This window comes from Uloborus diversus, chromosome 9 (genome assembly GCF_026930045.1).
Source record: "Uloborus diversus isolate 005 chromosome 9, Udiv.v.3.1, whole genome shotgun sequence".
In the NCBI taxonomy this organism is placed as follows: Eukaryota; Metazoa; Arthropoda; class Arachnida; order Araneae; family Uloboridae; genus Uloborus; species Uloborus diversus.
The window spans coordinates 11798599-11822199 of NC_072739.1; the positions used below are offsets into that span (position 1 = coordinate 11798599).

Below are 23601 nucleotides of genomic sequence, written 5' to 3' on the forward strand. Positions count from 1 at the left end.
CATGTACATTCAGTAAAATGTTAAATTTTACAGAATGAAAGTGAGAGAATGGTCGTTATGGAAGTATCAGCACCTATTAAGGTTCAAAATTACTTTAAATATAAAACGTTAGAATATTTTTACATAAAAATGAGAAAATCCGCAATTTTTTCTTCGAAACTCAAAGAAGGGGGCCCTTGGGGCACGTGTTAATATTCATAGATTGACTTAAAATTTTGCAAGGATCATTCATTTGTATAATGGAACAAATTGAGGGGGCGTCGCGTAAAATATCTGCAACTTCAAAAATAAGGACCACCTTAATATATATATATATATATATATAATATATGTTAAAAAATGTTGAATATTTTGTTTCAATCTTAATCAAGTTTATTTCTGAAAAAAATGTTTTTTTTTTTTTTTTGCAAAATGGATGATATTTACTGTTTTATGCCAAAAGGGAATATATTCAAAATAAAATTGGCAGCTTAGGTCTGGTAAAATTCAAAAAAAATTCCTTGGTGCCAATAGTCACTTGTTATTCTACCAAAACGTTGTGAGAAATTCGAAATTCTAACAGTTAGTGTTTGTGCATAAAACACTTTTTTCGTTTTGCCAAAAAAATATAAAACTGGATATAATTCGTTTTGGAAGTAAACTCTTCATTTGGAGTAAGTAATTTTAAGTAAGTGATCTATTAAACCTTTAAAATCTGGGTTAGTGTAACAGATCATTACTTATAATTTATTAATAATTCAGTTTTAATACTAATGTGTACATATCGCCTCAGAGCAACAGTAAGATATCTTAGTGTTATTCCTGGGATTAGATGTGTTAGTGTTGCTTTGAGGTGACTATATTTTCATTATCATGTTCTGATTTGTTTGTATTAATGGATTATTTCTTCTTAGATATTTATTTTTGAATATTTTTTTCATTCAATAAAATGGTGCAACATAACGTTTGTATTGTAAAAAAAGAATTGCTGAATTGAAACCTAAAAAGTATGCAGTACATTCTGTAGCCCCTCTGTTAAACTTTGCTTGTCTGGAGAGAACAAAAGAGTTCTGTTTATCTGAACAGAGATCATAAAAAATAGAGAATCATCTGACATTTAAGTGATTGGTATCTAAAGTAAATTTTAGTTGATTGTAATGCTGGAGCAGCATTTCAAAAATAATAATAATAATATTCAATTTTTACTCGTTGGGGACATTTTTTTTTTTTTTTTTTTTGAATGTTAAAAAGAAATTTTAAATGTTTGTATTTTTTCTTATGAAATAAGAATTCAGGTGATGTAACTCATATTCCATCAAATTCATATGAATCAAGACAGTTTTGTCAATAATCAAAAACAGAAACAAAAATAATTTTTCTTAGAAATATATTTTTTCTACTTTAGTGGTTTCAAAACTCAAGCCACATTTTATCATCTTTGTTTTTGAGAAGATCGAAAAAAACAGCTATATCCAAATAAGTAACACAGCAAGTGTTTATCGTACCTTACTAGATGTGCATTAATAAATGCATGAAAATATGGCTATAAAATGATATATTTTATTATATTAATTCCATCCTCAAATATGAAATTGAGAAAATTCTAAAACATATTATTGGTTTTGTATGTGATATACTATTGCTCCTTTGGGCATAACTAATGCTTTGCTACAAATATTTGAATCATTTTTGTATTTTAGAAGTTTGAAGGTTCAATGAAATATACTCTTCCCTCTGCTGTTAACTTAAAGAGATAAATAAATGAGATACCTGGGAGTGATCCGTTATCATTTCTATTTGGATTAAGGATGCACGAAATATTCAGTTGGTATTCGGTATACTACTTATTCGGCAGAAAAAACAAGTATATTTTCAGTCAAATACTTTAGCTAAAATCTTATTCCAAACCAAATAATAAGCAAATAAAATACTCACAGGGTGGCAACAGATCAGGGAAAAGTCAGGGAACTTTATTAATCAGGGAAAAGTCAAGGAAATATCAGGGAGTTTTGAAAAAATAACAAAAAATCAGGGAAAATTGATTTTATGAAGAAAAAAATTTTTTTTTTTTTTGCTTCACAAAATTATGTACTTTAATTCTCTACGTGTTTTCCGCCAATTATCTGTTCAAAAAAAAAAGGAAAATTAATGAGGTACGATTATACACTGCCGCATGTTTGTGTATCTTTTTTCCTCAACGTCAAAGTATTGAATCTTACTTATTCCCCACAGGATGAACTTCCTAAGATTGCTTCTGTGTTTGTTATGTTGTTTATTTTACCTAGTTTGAAATCTCTTACGCTTTCAATGCTACGTAAAATAAACAACCATACAGGCAAAGAGGAAGCCTTCATTAATGCCTTAGCTCTTTTGCCTTTATTCCGTTGTCTTGAAGTAATTAGCATACTGTAATCACAATTTCAAGAAGAAATCTTAGGTTTTTGAATTAATACTATAAAAGCTTAAAAGTTATTACTTCTTCGTGTTTTTAATTTAATTGCTAAAATTGAACTTTCAATAAAAAAAAACTTTGTTTTTTGCCGTTATACTATTTGTTGTCACCGCAGATTATAAAGATTTTCTTTTCTTCAGAAGTAAGTGATTCTTTTATTTTATAACCAAGTTGTATTCTTCTTTTATATATTTTGAAATTAACTAATTGCTTTTATATTTCTTTTTTTTTCTTGCATATCAAAGTTGTTTGTTACAAAAGCAATCTAAGATTTTTTTCCGTTACATACTGAAATCATTTGAAATAGAGTTAACTTGTGTACTTAAGTAAATATCTTTATTTTTTTATTGTTAAAATACTGTATTCATTCATTAAAATCTATGTTCTTGATTAGAGAAAAGCTCCCTATGAATGGATGTCAAATGATTTCATCTTTTTTGCATAAATATGTCAATTAGTTATGTAAGAATAACTACATTACTTCTATTCTTTCACTATTACTTCTTATTCTTGCAACAATTATTATACTGTTTGAAAATTTAGTTCAAAATAATTTCAATTACTTTTTAGTTCTATCATAAATACGCATATGCTTTTAAGAGTGATTTTAATACTTTCTTAAAATTCTTATGCTAAGTGGTTTCTGGCAGTAAAGTATTTTTTTTTTTTTTTTTTTTAAATTTCCTACAGTCTTTCCATTGTAGAAAAATTTAATATACTATTTTGTAGGTTCCCCCCCCCCCCAAAATGACTTTATATGTTTTTTTTTTAACCATTTTATTAAAAAAGTAGCATCTTTTAAAAATATATCATTAGTTCAAAAACTTTACACAACTTAAAACGTTTAAAATACTGCATTTTATACAAACATACAATGGATATCAAGTAGAGCAAAGAAAGAAAATCACTATCATTGGTAGCGTAAATCAGGGAAATTTGGTGAACTTAATCAGGGAAATCAGGGAGAAGTCAGGGAACTTTTTTTCACAGTTCCTGTCGCCACCCTGACTCAGGAATAGATTAACAAACATTTATATATTTTATACAATGAATGAAAGTTGTAATCTGGTATCATAGTACTTAATAAATTCAAATTGTTAAGAACATTATCTCATTCAAAGTAGTTTTAATGTTTGTTAAAATGTTATATTTAAATTTAGTTGCATTTCATTTTTTTTTTTTTTTAATCTGATAAAACATTACATTAGCCTTACTATTACTAACTCATTACATTATGAAACAATAACCAGGGGAAAAAAACATCCATGGTATAAGTGTTCATAAATATGTGAAGTCGATTAGCTGCTATTTTTAAACAAAATATGCAGCCATGAAGAAAATAAAAGAGCAACATGTACCCAAAACTGTTAAAAGATTTTTGGTCCCTTGCCTTAAAACCTGCACAGTAAAATCAGGGTAAATGCCCGTTGAATCTGCGAGTACAAAAGTCCTGTAGTATATCCCTAAGCTGTTTGCCGTAGTTGCAGGAGTCTGGAGAAACCTTTGCCATTCTTTTAGCTTTGTGTCCAAGTTTTTGAGGTGGAAATAACTAGTGATAGTTAGGAAAGTTAACATCATTTTAAGTTATGAGCAATGAGAGCCTGTCTATCATTTCTCCCAACCTAAAGCAGAGTTCCCACAGACCCTCAAAAGCCCCTAGGCCTTATTTTCAAGTATTGTTTGTAAGGGCTCCTCTAAAAGCCATATTTAGTCATCAAAAGCCCTTAAAGTTGATAAATGGTGCTTTTTTTTTTTTTTTTTTTTTTTTTAAAGATTTGACAAACCCTTTGACCTGTAATAAACTGCAAAGGTATTTGCCAAAAAGCTTCAACCTAATAAACTGATAATTTGGAGCAAGGAATTTTGCTATGTATGCACATGCTCATTGTTAAAAAAGCATATGATATGGTTATAAGGACACAGATCACTCTCACGAAGTTTCGAAGAGTGACCTTATTGCAAGGTACAACTGTATACCTATATGTTTCTATGTACGTATTTATAAGCGAAACTCTTTCCACCTTAAAAAGTTTCTTGTTGCGACACTGACGTGAAGTGGTCCTATATAGCTAAAAATGTGCCTTAAAAAAGGCTTTATTTTTTAATCTACTGGAAGAGTGGGAACTCTGTAATGTTATTCCTTTAAAAGTTATCAATTTCATGACATAGGAAAGGACAAATGAGGGAAAAGCAAAAGTGCCTCTTCATTTAAAAACAGATTCAAAAACATAATGTACGCAATGTCATCAAAAATAATGGTTTGTCCAATGTGCAAGAAAATGTATGCACCTACAAAAAGATTATTTTATTTTTTTTGTTAGAATGACTTTCTTAGTAACTTTAATATTACTTAATATCCTGAGATAATTAATTTTATTTTTATCTTTACAAACATTTTATAGCTAATTTTAGTCTAATAATTAAAGACAGAAATATTTCTACTCCTTTTTGATGTGCTAAAAATCTAAAGAGTTGCATCATTCACTGAGATGAATTCAGTTGAATGGAGTGAAAAATATTTCTGTTTTTTAATTGAATAGTAATAAAGAAAGCGCTTAGTGTGAAATACAATACACATTTTTGCTTCTTTAGTGGTCCTAAATTGAAAGCATGGTTTTTTTTAATCTTTAATTTTTCATGAGACAAGGGAAGCATAATATATTTAAACAAGTATTCTAGCAAGACATGATGTAACAAGAGAGGTTACTGTATATTCTGATCAGTGTTATGAAATTTGCTATTTATGTGTATCTTATTTTCTTTGTGTTTGGTTTTATACCATATCATCCCGCATTATCTGGCATGCCACAAAATTCGGGGGTCACTAGATTTCCAGCAACACTTGCCTGGGCCTTTCCGGCATGCTGGAAAAATCGAGATTAGGGGGGGGGGGGAATTAATACTATAAAAAATATATGTTCAGCTTAAAATGAATATAAGTTTTATATATATCTTTTTGTATTAATAAACAGTTTTATATTGTAAAAAAATTTACTAACTGTCATTTGTTATTTTAACAAGAAAAATGTTGTTTTATGTCAAATAATTATATAAAAGTTAAATTAAAACTACGCAAACATTTAAGCAGTAAGTTACCGCCCCTAAACCAGTGATAAAGAATTTACTATAGCTATTCAATAAATAAAAATTAGACTTACCTCCCTAAAAGGAACCTAAAATAATTTATTTTAAAAAAAATATGAAAAAAATTATTGCAGTAACAGTGATTGCTTCTGAATTCATTAATTTATTGGCATATAACTAAATTCGTTAATAATGACCTACCATAAATAATAAGCACATATTAATGCAATGCACTTTTTTTTTTTTTTTTTTTTTGAATGAAGGTTACTTTTGGCATTTATTTATTTTTTTCCTTACAGTGGTTTGCTTCCTGATTGGAACTGAATGGGGAAATTTACTTTTGTTTTGTTGCAAAATAAACCTTAAATTATCAGGCATGCCGGAAAATTTGAATTTCCCGGCATGCTGGTCAACCTTGCTTTTTTCCAGCATGCCGGTTAATGTGGGGTAGTACGGTATTTGGAACAAATTTTTTCGGAACTTCCCATATTTGATATAATCAATTGTATACAAAAGAAAATAGGTAATTTCTAGTTACTTTCATGAACTTTTTTTTTTCTTTTTACATTTAAGCTTGCATTTTTAGGAGCCTTAGCTCTTTCTCATCTACAGGTGGGTTGTGCATGTTCACAACGCAAGTTTTTTTTAACTATGTTTGTGCAAATTATGAGAGAATTATAATACATCACATTGCACTCAGTAAGTTGCTGGTGACCCAAATGTTTAAGAAAAGTGTCTCTGTAGTTAGATTATTTTGTTCTTAGTGATTCTTGCTAATACCCTGAGCTGTTTGCTTTTGAAGTGGGTCACTATCCTTTTCCAGCATGTAGCAGTTCTTTGCATGCTGGCAAAATGCTTTTTAAGCTTGTAAACATGAATTAAATTGCCTTTTGCTGAAACTATAGTATCATGTGAATTTTATCGCTGAAGCTTCACTAGTGATATGTGGTGATTAGCTTTCTGCTTAGCTGAAAGTGCTTGAAACCTTTTGAGGTAGTGCAATATAAAGTAGCTGATTGTTCTCAATTGAAATGAAAAATTCAAATAGTAAAATAGCCTGATATTTCTATCATATGAGATCATATTTGTTTTTTTTTTCCCCCATAGTTACTTCAAAGTATTTTTTTTCCTCTCCTCCCCATTTTTTAAGTAAAAAATCCAGTTTTTCCATTTTATAGTATTTTCAAATGGCTTTCTCTCGTAACATAAATTATAGCAGACATTGTTTAATTTTTATGGCCTCTGATGTCTACATCATGCAGAAATTTATGGTGTTACATGTTTATTTTGGATTACTTTTTCTCCTTTATTTATTTATAGCTGAATAGAAGTTAAATATTATTATCAGGGATATCATTTCAAAAGGCTCCAGGATGAGCCAAAGTATATAATACTAAATGTATGTGATCAAAAAACTAAAACTTTGCCCACATATATAAAAATACATTAATTTCTTAAAGCTGAGAGCCAATTGCCCCCTCCAGACCCCACTAACTGACAGGCCTGACTTTTTTGTTTTTAATTTGAATTTATGTAACAGCTAGGTATAAGGTTTGATTTGACATTTTAAGAAAATGCTTTTTGAAAGCTACTTTATTTTGTACTACTAAACATTTACGTGTGTAGCATGCCATTTAAAATTTTAAAAGCTTGATTTTAAAGATTTGAAAAAAATCTGCACTTCAAACTGCTTAACAAATAATATCCTTCATGCATTATTTTATTAGTTAACTTTCAATATTATTTGTCTAAAAATCAATTTAGTTTTTTTTCACTTAAAAATTGGAGAATTGGTTCAAATCATTGTCTTTTGTTTTTCCTCTATGCCAGCTCCAAGACCCACTTCAGAGAAAGGGGGTACATTGCCAAGCACATATTGTGACTTTTGTCTTGGGGATAGCATCGAAAATAAAAAGACAAGGATGCCTGAAGAGTTAGTTTCTTGTTCAGATTGTGGACGTTCAGGTTAGTGATCATGCAAATTACTTTTAAATCAAGAATTTTCAAGTGAATGATTTATTTTTAAGAAAATGATTTTAAATCTTTAAATGCCCTTGGTTTTTATGTTTCATCAAAATTTGTGCGTAATGTTGTTTTGCCTTAATGTTTTTTTTTTTTTTTCTGAACTGAAGGATCAAGTTACAAGTTAAGATATTTATTATAACTTTGAATAAAGTTATAGTCAAATAAAATAAAAAAAGCTTTTCTTACTTACTTTGTTTAAAGTCTTGTTTTGCTGTAATTCCTTTATTATTTGTAAATAAAACTCTTGTTTTTCTATATTAAAAAAATGCACAGAATTCTCTAAATGTTTGTTTTGGTTGGTTGATTGGAATTCTTTGAAATGTCCCTTTTGATTGATTGAATTTTTGTAAGGGGTCTGTTAACAGCCCTAAATTTCCTATAACCAGACCCTTGTATGAATGAAAAAAATAGTGCATAAAAATGAATACTCTATTTGCTTCTTTGAAACCTAATTCATAATGATTTATTTTTGTTCCTCAAATTAAATTTCTTTTCTGTCTATGTCTTTTTTTTTTTTTAATTTATTTTCCTATTTAAGGAATTAAGATTTATTTTAAAGTACTAAATGTTAAGGATTTTTTGTCTTGTCAATATTTGTTTTGGTGATGATCCAATAAATTAAAGTGCCATTGGCAAATGCTTTAAAATGTAAAAGCTAGCTTTTGCTTTTTTCTGAAAGCGTGAAGCTAAAATTATGACAAAGTTTTTTTTAAAAAAATGTATTTACTGCAGCATTTAAAAATGTAAATGTCAAGTTTTGTCATGCAAAATTGTCACTAACAAATCTGCTGATATTAGCTGGTGAACATTCATAGAAACAGTGCAAAAAACGTGTCGTTTAAACATCTGGTTGATGATAGAGTTAAGAATATTGTAAGGTCAGTAACAATAATGCTAATAATAAAATTCATTACATTTTGAATTTTTGGTTTTCCCCACACAGCTCATCCCACATGCTTGCAGTTCACACCCAATATGACAGCTTCTGTTAAAAAATATCGGTGGCAATGCATTGAGTGCAAATCCTGTGGTATTTGTGGGACATCTGATAATGATGTAAGTATTGTTTCTAATTTGGTGGTTTCGATACCTTCAAGCAACGGTTTTTCTTCTATGGGAATTGTTTTTTGTTTCTTTCAGGATCAATTGTTGTTTTGCGATGATTGTGATCGTGGTTACCACATGTATTGTTTAACCCCTCCTTTGTCCGAACCACCTGAAGGTACAGTATTCAGTGTTATTGTCATTTGTGATTGTTTGTCATCAGGGTTCGTTGATATGTATCATGATATATATCGCAATATATATCCGATATTTATTTTGAAAATGCAGTGAAACCTGTGTATAACGATACTGTCTATAACGATAACCTATCTATAACAATTTTTTTTATATTTTTGGCCCCAGCATAATATTAGCATGAATAATCAAACTGTATATAACGATAACCTGTCTATTACGGGTTTTTTTAGGTCCCAACAGTATCGTTGTAGACAGGTTTTACTGTATCATGATATTTTCAATATTTATTTTTTCAACTAGGATATTTTCAATATAAATATTATATTACTCATAGTAATATTGTTCATTTATTATTAAAAATAACCAAAACATTATGCACTATATTTTTATAATTCATTAATACACCACTAATACAGCAAAGTAATATAATATTTCATTTTTAATTTATATATTTATTATTAAAATTTTAAATCTTAATAAATGTGCCTAGTAAAATATTAAACATTGGTCAGAAGAAAAGGGAATGTCTTATGACTGCACCAACTAATGCATATTTTTTATTTCTGAATCATATGACTGTAAAAGTATCTAACAGAAGAAAAATGAGTAAAACAGCTAATGCCAAATAAACTTCATTAAAACTGACAAAAATGTAAAATGAAATATTAGATATAAATAATGAGAGAAACCTTAATTTTAAGTCTACATATTGTAACAATAATGCAAGAAAATAAAGAGTGATTTGAGGATGCATTTATTATTTTGAAGACTTTAGTTTGTGCTGATTGAAAGCATCGGTCATATATAAAAATATCTGACATCTCGAAAATATCATGTTTTCAAACCCTGTTTGTCATGCATAGTGTTTATTCTTATATCTAATTTTTAAAAAATTAAGTTGTATTTTGAGCTGAAGATTATTTCTGTAAGCTTGGTTTGTACTAAAATGTATGAAATAAAATAAGTGTATGATTTCTGAACAACACAAAAATTTCTGTCAATCTTAATATCTTTATATTTTTGGTTACTAAAGCAGCTAATAAAATTTAAATAAAAAATTGACAGAAGAACAAATATTAGAAGTGTAGGAAAAGCTGTTCGCAAAATATTGTATACCACTTATTTCTGCTGTCTCACTTTTAATTTAAAATTTATTAGATGCTTTAGAATTAACGTAAATATAATGATATTAAGATTAACTGCAATTTTTGAGTGTTGTGATCGAGAAACTATGTTCTTATTTTATTTCATAATTTTCATTGTGGACCAAGCTCATAGAAACTTTGTTTACCTCTAAAAACATTTTAAAATTTTTATTTATGTTTTGTTATTTTATGTATTATTGTTTTGTTTAAAAATTTATTTGAGGTGAAACTTTTTAAAATTTAAAACATATTTATATGTTACCTGTTATCTTTTTAAAAAATATGCAGACACATACCGGGTAGCCCAGCAGGTAATGGTTGAAACAAATGAAAAAATAAAAACAAACAAGAGACATGAGAAGAATTTAATGATGTATATTGAAAGGACATATTGGGCTATTAATGATATAGAGGTTCGAAGTGACTACCATCTTTAACAAGGACAACAGTTAGGCGGTTCTGGAATCCAACCATTACTCGTGAGTAGGCCTCACTGTCGATCGTCTAGATGGCAGTTGTAATGGCGGCTTTCAGTTCTGCAAGGTTTGTAGAACTTGTCTGCTACACTTCCTTCTTCAAATAACCCCATAGGTAGTAATCGCAGGGGTTCAAATCTGATGAATATGGGGGCCATTTAATACCACCTTGGAAGTGCGATGGGTAATCTAACCCAATGATTCGATCACAAAAATGCTCATTGAGCATCTCACAGTGTTCGCGCTCAACTATCCATAACATGGGTCCCAGGGACCCGTTAATGAAATAGATTTGGGTCCTTTGGTGGAAAAAATGAGTCCCTTAAATTTTAAACAGAAAATCTTAGTGTGTAAATGAATAATGTAAAAATATTTATACTTGGGGGGGGAGGCATGAAATAAAATAAATTGGTTATTTTTGCCCTAATTTTTTTGTGATTTTATCATTGTAAAATTATTTTCAAATAATACACTTGCAAGACTCAGTTATGTGAGAAACTATTTGGTCAGTTACAATGAGATTAACTCAAAATTTACTTTAAAAATGGGTTTTACCATAAAATATAAAACAAGTGCCTCTGATTGATCAAGCAAAAAGCACTCCCTTAACTTTTGTTTTCCTGAAAATTTTTCTTAGTGAAAAAAACAAACAGACCCACCCCCCTTCCCAATTATCATTGGCAATTACATAATAATAATAAATCGCAAGCGAATTTACACAACGCAAAAATCGCGATCGCAAAAACGAAACATTTTCTCATATGAGTGTGAAAATTGCTCATTTGCAATCTTAAATCAGTATATTTGACTTTATTTTGACTTGTTCAAAATATCTGTTTTGATTTTTGTTCTATTTTTAAAATCGCGCCATTTTGAAAATGGCGCACAAAAATGGCGCGATCGATTAATACCCGACTTTTGCAAGTCCAAATAAAAATAACCCATCAGAAAGAGATGAATTACTAGAAAAAGAACAAGGTTAAAGTGTTTTTGTATAAAATTCAAGTATTCATAAGCAATTTAACAAGAAAAATGTAAAGTTCCGAACTCTTTGTGTTTAGCGCGATCTGGAAAATGTTCGCCATTTTTTTCTCCTGTCTTTTTATTGGGGATGCAAAATGATGATTTTCAAAAGTAATTCGGGTTACATGAATGCCAAATTGCAATATTTTTACTGTACAATTGTCTTGTATTAATCCTGAAGATTGCATTGAAAACCTCTCTCATTTTTAGTCTTCATTTCTGTTTTTAGGAATTTCCTCAAGATAAAAGTTGAGGGAAAGCTTATTCTTAGAATACAGTGCAATGGGCTATTTGTGAACTTGCTCCCTGAGCTCTGCCCAGGAGGTCACTGTAAGCTCCAGTCTTATCACTAAAATTCCATTGACTGGTCCACAATTGGGGTGTGTTTGAATAGCTGATAAACAGATAGGGTCATTTTAGTCCCTTTCTGTTGATTCTCCTAGTCATTTTGAAGCTTAAAAGCATTTACTAAATAGATCTTTAGCATTTTCTCCCATTTTTTTTCTGGTTCTTATCTTTTGGGTTTTCTGGGTCCCTGGGACCCGATTTTTCGCGGAAGTTGCGTCCGTTTCCCGCGAATTTGCGTAAAAAACCCGCTATAGCGCGTAAACGCGAACCCTGTCTCAAAAACATCCGCAGTACGATGTGGTCTTGCTCTAGCCTGCATAAACCAATGACCTTGGACCAAGTCATTACCATAAAGAAAAGGAACACATTTTCATCACATCTGGCCATTGGTAGCACAATAAATACGCGAACTTCCGTCAAATATTTGTTCATTTTTACTAACGAAAATCACACGCTAAAGCCCACCACACACTGAAGGAACATCACATTTACAATTGCCCACTCAACGGAGCATGCGCACCAAGTTTGGCTTCACTCACGTGCACCTAGCGCCATCTATTGGACTTTGTTTCAAACATTACCCGCTGGGCCACTCGGTATACTCAAATAAAGAAAACAAAGCTTACGTTTACTGCTCTAAATATTGCAAGTTAGTGTGTTTGAATGAAATAGGAGAGGGTTTTTTTTTTTTTTTTTTTTTTTTTTTTGAATGTACATAGTAGAGGGAAACCTTTTAATGATGCTTTAAACTGATGACTGCCATTTGGGCTCCTCTGTAGTAAGTTTTGTAGTAAGGTGTACTTACTACAAAATACCATGCTTTGCCATCAATCTTTGAGTTGAACCGCACCATTGCTGCAGTCACTCATCTGATGAGCTAATTCTACATTAGCTACTAGTTTGTTAGGCTCTCTTAAGAGGTTTATTGCCTCCAGCTCAGGTAATTCCTATTCCGGGCTGATGAGTGCTAAAAAGCACAAAACTGCAGTCCTTAGGTGGAATAACTGAGCTGGCAGTGTATTTTAAGTATTTCTGCCTTAACCCGGGCTTAGGGTGTAACTTACTATTAAATTTCATATTGTTAAATGTAAAGAGGGTAGATGTGATGTTTGATTTTATTTTGGTTAAAATCTTTGGAATAAAAAAATATCTTCCGGATTTTTTTTCTTCGAGGTTGGCAGGTATGAAATAGCTATTGTATCATAATTAACTGAAGACATTTCTTGTGTAGTGTAATTGTACCAGGCTATAAACGCCATGCTTTTTGACTATGTAGTTTTATAGTAATCCATCACAGAACAACAATAAATGAAGAAGCATTAACAACCTGTTCACTTATCACATATACTCCAAGGTCCTCTGTGTAAATAAATTAAAATATGTTACAAACTTTTTAAAAATTGGTGTGAAATTAAATTAATTCTTGTTTTCTGTTGGCAAGAAGGCATTAGTGATTGCTTCTTTAAATTTATTGAAGAATCAATGTTTCTCTGAATATTCATTTATTTTGAAAGAGATTGGTTGTATGCCTAGTGTTCTTTTATTTCAAAGATTATTCGTCCCTTCACTCGCTTTGATGCATTTTATGTGCTATTGAAATGTTTTAGCTTGTTTACTGGTTAATTATAGTTTAGAGGGAACTTGGATATCGCTAGACCAAACTGAATATTATGCCAATACCACCAAATCTGGAATAACTACTGCATATTTTTACATTGCTATTAAACTGAAATCAGCTACTTTATCTGAAGTGTCATGTTTATGTGTTGCAAAAATGAAGAAAAAACAGAAAAAGAAAATTTTTTGTTGTACAAATAATATGTATGTTTTTTGAATAATCTTTTTGATGAAGGATAATATGTTTTTGTTAAAAAGATTCATATATTTTAACTTTCATTTCAATTGTTATTTCAGGATCGTGGAGTTGCCATTTATGCATTGAAGAATATGGCCGAAAATAAGTCGAATTTCTTTGAAATTTAAAGAGTTTCTCCATTTTCTGAAAAGCTACAGCTTTGAAGAGAAGATTGATTCAGTGTTATTATTTGTCGTTATTATTCTTTGATCATTTTTCATCTATAAGTTTGGACCTGGTTTTATTGTTTGAAAGATATGCTTTATTATCAGCCGTGATTTTATTGATTCATTTTGAATAGTGAAACGATTTTTTTAGTTTCACAATTAAAGTTGTCTCACTTACTGTTATAACCTATCTTTATATAATAGTGCATTCAAAAATCATGCGCTGTTATGCATTGATAAGTTGTCTTGCAGAATTTAAATATTATTTGATATTAAATTTGAAGAAGTCATCCCTTGAAGTGGTATCTCAATCTTTTTTATAAGACACTTTTCGCCTTTAATTGTTTCTATGCATATGTTAAGAAAACGAGCAAAATTGATACACTTTGTGCAGTTACTTTTTATCAATTTGTTGAAATATTTCCAGTGGTTGCCGATATATATCAGTCGATATGTATCACGATATTTATCCAATATTTATCTTGAAAATATCATGATATTTTCGATATTTATTTTTCAACCACGGTACTTTCAATATAAACACTATATTAATCATAGTAATATTGTTCATTTATTTTTTTAAGTAACCAAAAAGTTATTTGCTATATTTTAATGGTGTATTAATACATAATTAATGTAACAATTGTAATTCATATTAAAAGTGCCTGATTAAGTATTAAACATTGGTCAGGAAAAAAGAGAAGTCTTATGACTGTGCACCAACTAATGCATATTTTTTATTTCTGAATCGTACAACTGTGTAAAGAAGAAAAATGAGTAAAACAGCTAATGCTAAATTAACTCCTTTAAAAATTGATAAAAATTTAAAATGAAATATTAGATATAACTAATGAAAGAAACCTTAATTTTAAGTCTACATGTTGTAATAATAATATAAGAAAATAAGGAGTGATTTGAGGATATATTTATTATTTTGAAGACTTGAATTTGTGTTGATTGAAAATATCGGATGTATATCAAAGTATCAATAAACATCAAAATATCGGATATTTTCGAAAATATTATGATATTTTCAAACCCTGTATTTATCTGTGGAAAGTAGTCAAGCCTTGATTTAATTTTTCTTGTGTACCAAGTTTGAATAAAACGGCAACAGGGAGTTTCATCAGCAAAATATTATTAGTAGGTGTACTCACTATAGCCATAATCTTGCTTCACTTAGTTGGATTCACTTCACTGTGGGTGAATCAAGACCTTTATTTACTCTAATAGTGAAAAAAATAATCTCTTCATTCAGACACTCTGTGAAAGAGATTTCAGGGAAATCTATGATATAATTCTTAATCATTGTGAAACATCTGAGAAAATAATAATAAACTTAAAGAATAGAAACTTAATATTCAACTGACCAAATCATAGATTCAGGAAAATGAAGCAATATACCTTCAATAGTTTTGAGGTAAAAGACTTATGGTAAATTAAAAATAGAGAAACTATTATTTTTTCGAATGCAAAAGTTTTATCAGATTTTAATTGTTCCACTCAACTTTCATTTTTACTACAAATTCCAAAAATAAAGTGGAATTTAGTTTTTTTTCCACCTTAAAGTTGTTAAAATACATAATCAGTATGCGAAAACAGAAAGGAAAGAATGTGTATGAAAAGTTACCAATAGTCAAAAAACTCACAGTAGATGGAAAAGGGTAAAAAAATGACTTCATCAACTGGACTTTGTAATTATTTTTGTCCCACATTCACACGCAGCATGTTTTATGTAGAAAGGTAGTTTCATGCTTAATTTCTGTCATTGAAATTATTGTAAGTATGTCAGCATGTAGATATCATTTCTTCCAGAACGTAATTGATTGCTTCAGCAATTTTGCCTTCGTAGAGTAGTGGCAATTTCACAGATTATATAAAGGTGAAACAAAATTTTGTAAAATCAATTTCATTTTAGCTTTAAGTTACAAATGCTTGGAGAATTCTTATTCTGAGGAATGCATCAAAAATACAGTATTTTATTGTTTTTATATATTTATTTAATGTAACATTAATCCATCAACTTGAAATACAGTCAAACCTACTTGACACAAACTTCACAAGGACGCTAAAATGTTTCATGTTAACCGAATTTTTCATTAACCGATTTCCACGTTTACCGGATTTTGTGTAAGCAGACAAGTTTGTTTTGTTTTTGTGGTTTAGAAAGTATAGGAACCTAATTACATTTGTACAAAAATTTACACACAAGCTTTTATATTTATAGTTTAAGTAAGAAACACAAGTTAGTTAAAACAGGCAATGGCTATTTGGGGCATTTCTCTACGACAGTGCATTTTCGAACATTTGATTTTTCCTTTATCACAAGACTCTACTTTTGCTGCAGTGTTGGTGAGTAAAAAAACACTATTTATCGCTTTTAGACCTTAAACCTCTACATAAGCAGAACAGTTGTCCGTAATTAGACAAAAAAAAATCACGATGAAATTTTAAATTTAGTTTTATCAGCCGCTTGGTAAAGACTTTACAGTTCATCCAAGCTTTTTTACTGTAAACATAGTCTATAGCTAAAGTTGGTACTTTCTTGAAGCAACGAGATTTTTCACGATTTTCCTACAACAAGGAAAGAAATTTTCTCGGGGCCATTCCTGTCGCTTGCGTTCAAGTGCAGGTCTTACAACTTTCAAAAGGATTTCATGTAAAAAATGGGCATTTCCCTTTTTTTCCCCCCAAGACCTTAAAGTTCTTTTCGTCTTATGCAGGAATTTGTCTAAATCCTCTTTGTGTTAAGCGATTGATTTAACACTAATTTATAGCTTTATCTGACGAGGAGTGGTATTTATTTCGTGAAAAGAGAGTTTGTGTTTACGGGGTTTGACTGTATACCTAAAAAGAAATATATGAAATGAAGTTTTACTTTTATTTAGTTATTTTTTTCATTGCTGCGAGAAATAAGAATGAAAATAAGGCTGTAAAGAGGAAGCGAAAAACACTCGTTCGGCGGTATTTTTGTAACCTATTTATAATCCTCAAAGTTTACTTTAAAAATATGTTAACTATAAATGCAAACAGTTTATACATTAACTAGCTCAGATCTTTCTGGTATTTACCCTTTTAATCTTCAGGTCAACATTTTTAATAATAAAAAGTATTTGTGATCATAAAAAGTCTGTAACTGCACAGAAAATAGTTTTCAGGTTCCTCAGCTGGAATCAAAATTTGAATTCTAGCATTATCTACCTCATTCTCTTTTTATACAGATGTGATTTTATACATGTATTGTCACCAAGAACATTGTATTCAAATAATGTGAATGTGAAATAAAATAGTTATGTGTGACGTAATTTTCTAGCAGAAGATGTATTAAATGAAAAAAATAATAATAATGTTGTAGATTAAGAGTGAGTGAATCTGTTATTTCTATCAAAATTGCTCAATATTTTGCTTAAGTAACCTCACATTTTCTAATATCAGTCAAAGTGGGTCTGCAGTTTTTGATGGCTTAACTCATGTCTTTTACAAAACTCAAATTATGTGTTTTAAGCTGTTACCAGAAAATTAATTTGATTTGTAAATTTTTCAGACAATTACTTCAGAGCTGTTTGAAAATTTTAATCTGTGCATTTTTCATGTTTATCCAATTTTATAATTCTTAAGTTATATTTAGTCTAAATGCAATACGTTATAATTGGTAGAAGAAGTGCACCAAAGTCGAACCCCCAATTTATTTTCTTCCTGCAATTACATTAATATGAAAATTAAAATGGCTTGTACAACGATAAAACATTATTTATGTAGTTGCTCAAGAACTCCACAGGCGCAAGCTTCATGTAAAAAGATTTATAACAGTTTTGAATTTCATAAAAAGTAGGGGAATCAATGTTTGTAAAAAAATAAAAAGCTCCTGACTAGGACCCCTCTACTTTTTGAAAAACTTTCATGAAAAATGTGGACATTTAAAAAAAAATTCTGGGATATATTCGTCAATTTAAGTTTGCTGTGGAACCGCTGTATTCATAGACAATTCATTCCAGAAGGCAGTTCGTTTGGCGAATATTTTTTTCATTCAAACTATTGTGTAAATTGGATTAATCCATTCCAGAAGACAGATAATATGTTGATTTAAACCTATTAAAAATGCTAAATGTACAGTTCTCTACATGATTACATAAATACAAATTTAACAACACTTTGCCTGTACTGAGATAAACTGATGGCATAAGGGGAATGTGGGGAGAAGGAAGAAAGATGTTGAGGATACTCTTTGGAAGGAGAGACACCTTCCATGAAAACATCAGGTAACAGGCAGGGCAGCAGAGAGCCAAGGCGGACGGACCCCTTGTCAGTTATGTTGCCGGGCCCCTCCTGCCCCCCAAAAAACGAAAAAAAAAGTCTAAGAATTGGGGCAAAGAAGAAAAAAGGAGGGAGGGAAAATTAAAACTGCTTACTAGAAAACAATTAACTTTATTTTAAGCGCCACAACAGTAATTACCAAAAGAGTACATTTTAATCTTTGTTTTCTCTTATTGGGATACCCCCCCCCCTTTTCATTCTTCCTTTTATTTCTTTCTTTTTGTGTGTGTGTCAGTGTCGCCCCCCCCCCCCTCAAGTGCACGATTGGGATGAGCTAAATTTTACTTGAACAAGTTGGACAAATAACAAGTCATGTGAGTAGCGAGGAAGGCAAACAGCAGGATTCCCACCATACATTAAAGAACTAGAAAATGTTTTTTTTTTCTTAGCTGCTTGCATAAAGGGTTCCCTTGCATGGACCACCCTTTAAGTGATCTCCACGTACTTCTTTCACTGTGACTTTGAAAATAATACAAGTAGAAAATACTAAACTCTTAAAATGAAACATACTCAATTCCATTACTTAATTATATAGGGGGTGGATCGGTTGGAGTGCTTAAGAATACATACAGGGTCCGACCAAAGAAAAACATAATTTGGATCTTGGGTGTGTTGGTTATGAAGTGTTTTCAAAACTCACAATCAGTTCATTTCTTTTGTCTACGACATGCTAGTAAATGCATAATAAGTCTTACATATTTGGAAGTTAAGTGAGTCACGCGTAAAAAATTTCAGAACACAAGAACAAACATTAAAACAAAATTCACAAATGACACTTGAAATACACCACAAAGTATGCAAAAAAAAGTTGTGATCGAAGGGAGTTGCTACAGAGGATGGGGCCCGACATTGGTGAACTTCCTCTAATAAATTATAAATTCTAATTGTTCAATTAAGTTGACCAATCAAGATGTAAAACTTACATTCAATAAAAATATGCTCCACTTGGGTAACAAATAATATCGTTTGTCATTTTGTGGTTTTATTTTAAGATACATATTTTCATTTGCTAAATAAGAATTATATTAGATCTGATGGGAATTCTTTAATTTGTTTGCAACACCTTTATGTTCTTTCCACTATATGTGTCAGCATGTTTCAGAATCATTAGCAAACTGCATTGCCATTTAATGTCAAATAAAGTTATTCATTACAAAACTTTTTAGGATGAAATCTTGTTACATTTTCAAAAGAAAGCTTTTGGAATAAAGTAAAATTTTTGAGATTTGTCGGAGAAGGGGGGGTGGGGGCAAAAATGTTGCAGTTCGAAAAAAATCTATACTATATTAAAGATCTAAATAGCAAACATGTTGCATACATTTGCCGCCTTCCCTCCCCCCCCCCTCCTTTTTTTAGCCCACTTTTGCATTAAAATAAAAGAAAGAAAAAAAGCATGAAGAAAGCCTTATCCTTCTTTGAAGTATTGTTAAAAACCAAAAAAGAGTCAAAAATAAAATCAACTAATTTCTAAAGATTTTTTTTTTTTTGGAAAAATAACTTTTAAAATATTAAAAATTGGTAAGTTGGCTTTTGAAATTGGGAAAATGTGTGTCGGTCAGTTTAGTGTGTCGCCCCCTTCCCCCCCCCCCCCCCCCAATAAGCTTTGAGTAAAAGGATGGAGTCAAACTTTTTTTTTTCAAAAGATCTTTTTGATTTGAATGAGTTTTCGTTAAATTTTTAACAGTTCAAAAAAACTTAGCAGTAGTACTGGCAAAAGAATTTTTGTCAAGTACAGATCCCAAACTTAAAGACTGTTGGAAAAAGCAACACTGAATTATAAATAAACGGCCTCTAAAATATGTTTTAAAAAGTTAGGTTTAAGAACAGGGTTCGTACGCTCCTTCAAAACTCATCCAATACTCCTTCATTTAGGAAAAAATTTTGAAGGGCCCTTCAAACTCCTTCATTTTGGTTTTAACTCCTTCTTTTTTAGATCAAGACTACATAATCATCCTTTATGACAGTAATTTAAAATACTTCGATCGACAACTTAACTTCGTCACAGGGGTGAAGGTATAAGAGCAATTTTAATGTAGTAATTTGATACATTTTTTTTCATAAAGATGTGATTTACAAATTTGTTATAGAAGTCATAAAAGTTGATTGTGAAAATATTATTGTGATTTACAAATTTGTTATAGAAGTCATAAAAGTTGATTGTGAAAATATTAGATGACTAAGACATTTCATAAGTGAATTAAATCATGCTTAAATGGTGCTTGGCTATTTTGTCAAGTATCATGATTATTGCTTTTAACTTCCATCACATTCTCAGTAGCAAAAGTCAGTTTGTTCAATACATCAGAGCTGCCAAGTGCTCCGTTTTTCCCGGAGTTTCTCCGATTTTTATTGCGTGCTCCGAAAATCCGATTTATTCCAAAAAACTCCGATTTTTCGACTTTTCGTTTTCAGATGAAATTTCCTTCTCTTGAAGGCAGGAATTATGTACAAACTCAACAAAAGAGAAGACAATTTGATGCTTTGGAAGCATTAGTATCAGGATAAACACTGAGGAGAGCGATGATTGGAGAACATCAGTTTTTGATCGAGCATTTCAGCTGCACGCGTGTAAACCATCGCCGCCATGTTTGGTCATTCACAAGATGGAAGTCGACGATGCTAAGTGCCTAAGTTTTCAAAGACAGAGCAGATTTGGGTGTTTTTCTTAACTGAAAAATCATTAAAGTAAAGTAAAATGTGCTACATTTTTTAAAAAATACTTTAAATAATTTTCTTCAGAAATGAAAAAAATCATACTATTTAAAATTTCATCTTATCCTCACTGCTTTGGAAGTTATTGTGCTAAATATTCTCAATTAAATTGTAGTTTCATGAGGATTTTAAGTTATTTGTATGGAACAAGTTCAAACATTTCTATCTATAATTTTTGACTTAGTCGCCATATTTGGTCATTTTGTGAGATTTAAGCACGTAAGTCTCTTTTAGTGACCTAGTTTCCAAAAACGGAATAAGATGCATTTTGCAATGCAAACTATTGAAAATAATTGAAAATGGGCCTTTTTTTTTCCAGAAAGTTCTTAATTATTTTCTTAAAATATGCAAAAAAAAATTTTTCAGAATGTTATTTTATCCTCATTGGTTTAGATGCTAATCTACTAAATACTGATTATTTCGTTTAAATTATAGTTTTTAAGGATTATTAATTATTTATAGTTACTTTTTTGCAACTAATTCAAAAATCTATTACCCTATTTTTTTTCGTAGTCGCCATGTTTGGTCATCCGCAAAATGTAAGTAGACGAGACTATTACCTAAGTTTCCGAAAATAGAATTGTATATTTATCTCAATACAAACTATTAAAAATAACATACAATGCAAAAAAGAAAAAAAATATGTTTTTTTTAAAAGGAAATTTTATTTGTATTTGATCCTCATTGTCTTGGAGGCTTTGTAGAAGCTATTTCATTTGAACTGCCGTTTCCTGTTGACTTCTCATTTATTTATTCTTTTTTTGCAGAAAGATCAGAAACCTATTTTAACTTAAATTTTCCACGTGTTAAAAAAGTATTGAATAATACTCTTTTAGAATGTGCAAAGTCCTATTCATTTATTTATTTACGAAAGTTGTAAAAACTCCCCCCCCCCCAGTTTGTATTTTAAAATTTAGCGATAGTGTTGGCCACTAAAATTTTGGGGTCTAGTGGCCACTTCGAAAATTCCTGAGAATTGATCTTTACTATGAAGTTACGTAAGAACTCGACTTCCAAGCACGAGAAGTAAATTGTGTATTTTATTCTTCAATTTGTTCTTATGCAATGCATTTTTAATACACGTATATGCACTAAAAAATATTTAAAAAGAGATTGCAGTTTTATTAAATCAAACAATTATGTTTTTTACTTTTCAATATGTAGCTACGTAACGACGCTTTTTTTTTTTGGTAAAATAATTTTATTTTAATCTAGGTTGTAGCTTTACTGAAAATCAAACATGAAAATTCAGAAAAGCATCATAATGGTGTTTAAAACTTATAGAAGCTTGTGGTACAGAAGGAAGACTTATAGCAATGGCCATGATTTCTTGCTCCTATTTTAACCCTCGTTGCTCCTATTTTTTCCCTTCATTGCTCCTATTTTTTTTATCTTGAGGTTGGCAGCTATGAATACTTAAGTATTAAAAAATAGATTAGTAGATGTACTATATTAAGTGATTTTGTTAAAAAAGCAATTGTTTAGTAAATTGCAGTTTTGACATTGTAAAAAGAGTCATCCACAAGGGATGTCATGCCTTGAGGGGAGACGGGTTCATGAAATTGTGACAAGGGAAAGAGAGGGTGCCAAAAGTGACATCACAGTTATTATAACAATATGTTTATGAAAAATAAGACATGTGACAAGGGAAGGAGAAAGGTAAAGTGTGACAAAGGGGAAAGGGGTTTAAATCTGTTGAAAAAAAAGTGACAAAATTTATAAGGATAGCTCAAAATTACTCCTTCAAAATCTCATTTTACTCCTTCAAAACTCCTTCATTTAATTTCTGAATTTGAGTACGAACCCTGAAGAAAGTTTTATGATACATGAATCTAAACCTTCTTCTGAGCCTGATTGATGATCGCTATACTGTTCTGTGTCAACTTCTTCTTCATCATCTTCATTAAGGGAGTTCTCATCAGTTGAAAACTCAACTAACAAGGTCTGCAACCTCTTCATTTCATCTTTGTAGCTTAAATAGCGATGCATTTCACAACCTCTTCCTTTACATTCACAATCTGAAATGAAAAGCATGAGCGCTCGCTCCAGGCCTCTGAGGCCCGAATCGGAATTTTCTGGGGAAAAGGGGGAATGTACATTCCTGAAAAGCATGTGGTCAGTATGTAGGTCACCTTGAACGCAGCTACTGTGGACCTCATTCATTTCCGTTGAAGGGGTGATTTTTGTCAGCGTCGTTTGGTAATGACTGGGCTTGAGAGACCTGACGCGAGTTCTCCCGGGTTAAGGGCAGAAAAATGACAATGGGGTGAATCGGATAAAACCTAGATTTATATGAATGCTTTATGAAAAAAAAAATATTTGTCCTGTAAAACAAATATATTTTTTGAATAGCATTATACCTTCAGCATTATAAACTCATTTGAGCAGCATTATTCCCTCACTGGTGAGCGAATGACGAATTCATTAGAATTGGATTCCAGTAGTTATGCCTATTTAATGTTTAAGTTTGTTCATCTACAAATATTCTCAAACCAGAAAGAAGCTTATGATCATGCAGTTTTCATGGATTATCTTCTTTACTAATAATAAAGCTGAATGTCTCTCTGTCTGGAGGATGTCTGGATGTCTGGAGGATGTCTGTGACGCGCATAGCGCCTAGACCGTTGGGCCGATTTTCATGAAATTTGGCACTAAGTTAGTTTGTAGCATGGGGGTGTGCACCTCGAAGCGATTTTTCGAAAATTCGATGTGTTTCTTTTTCTATTCTAATTTTAAGAAAAAAACTTTGATAAAATACGAAATTATCATAACGTGGAAC

At 30.6% G+C, this 23601-nt stretch overlaps 1 protein-coding gene across 1 annotated transcript in view; it reads left to right on the forward strand.

Annotated features, from left to right (window-relative positions):
- Positions 1-14152, forward strand: part of LOC129229793 (zinc finger protein ubi-d4-like) — a 33946-nt gene extending 19794 nt beyond the window's left edge. The window contains exons 6-9 of the mRNA XM_054864169.1: positions 7346-7480; positions 8484-8596; positions 8681-8762; positions 13689-14152. Coding sequence (XP_054720144.1) covers positions 7346-7480; positions 8484-8596; positions 8681-8762; positions 13689-13735 — 377 coding nt within the window. The 3' untranslated portion in view covers positions 13736-14152. The remainder of the gene's footprint in view (positions 1-7345; positions 7481-8483; positions 8597-8680; positions 8763-13688) is intronic.
- Positions 14153-23601: the final 9449 nt, after the last annotated feature.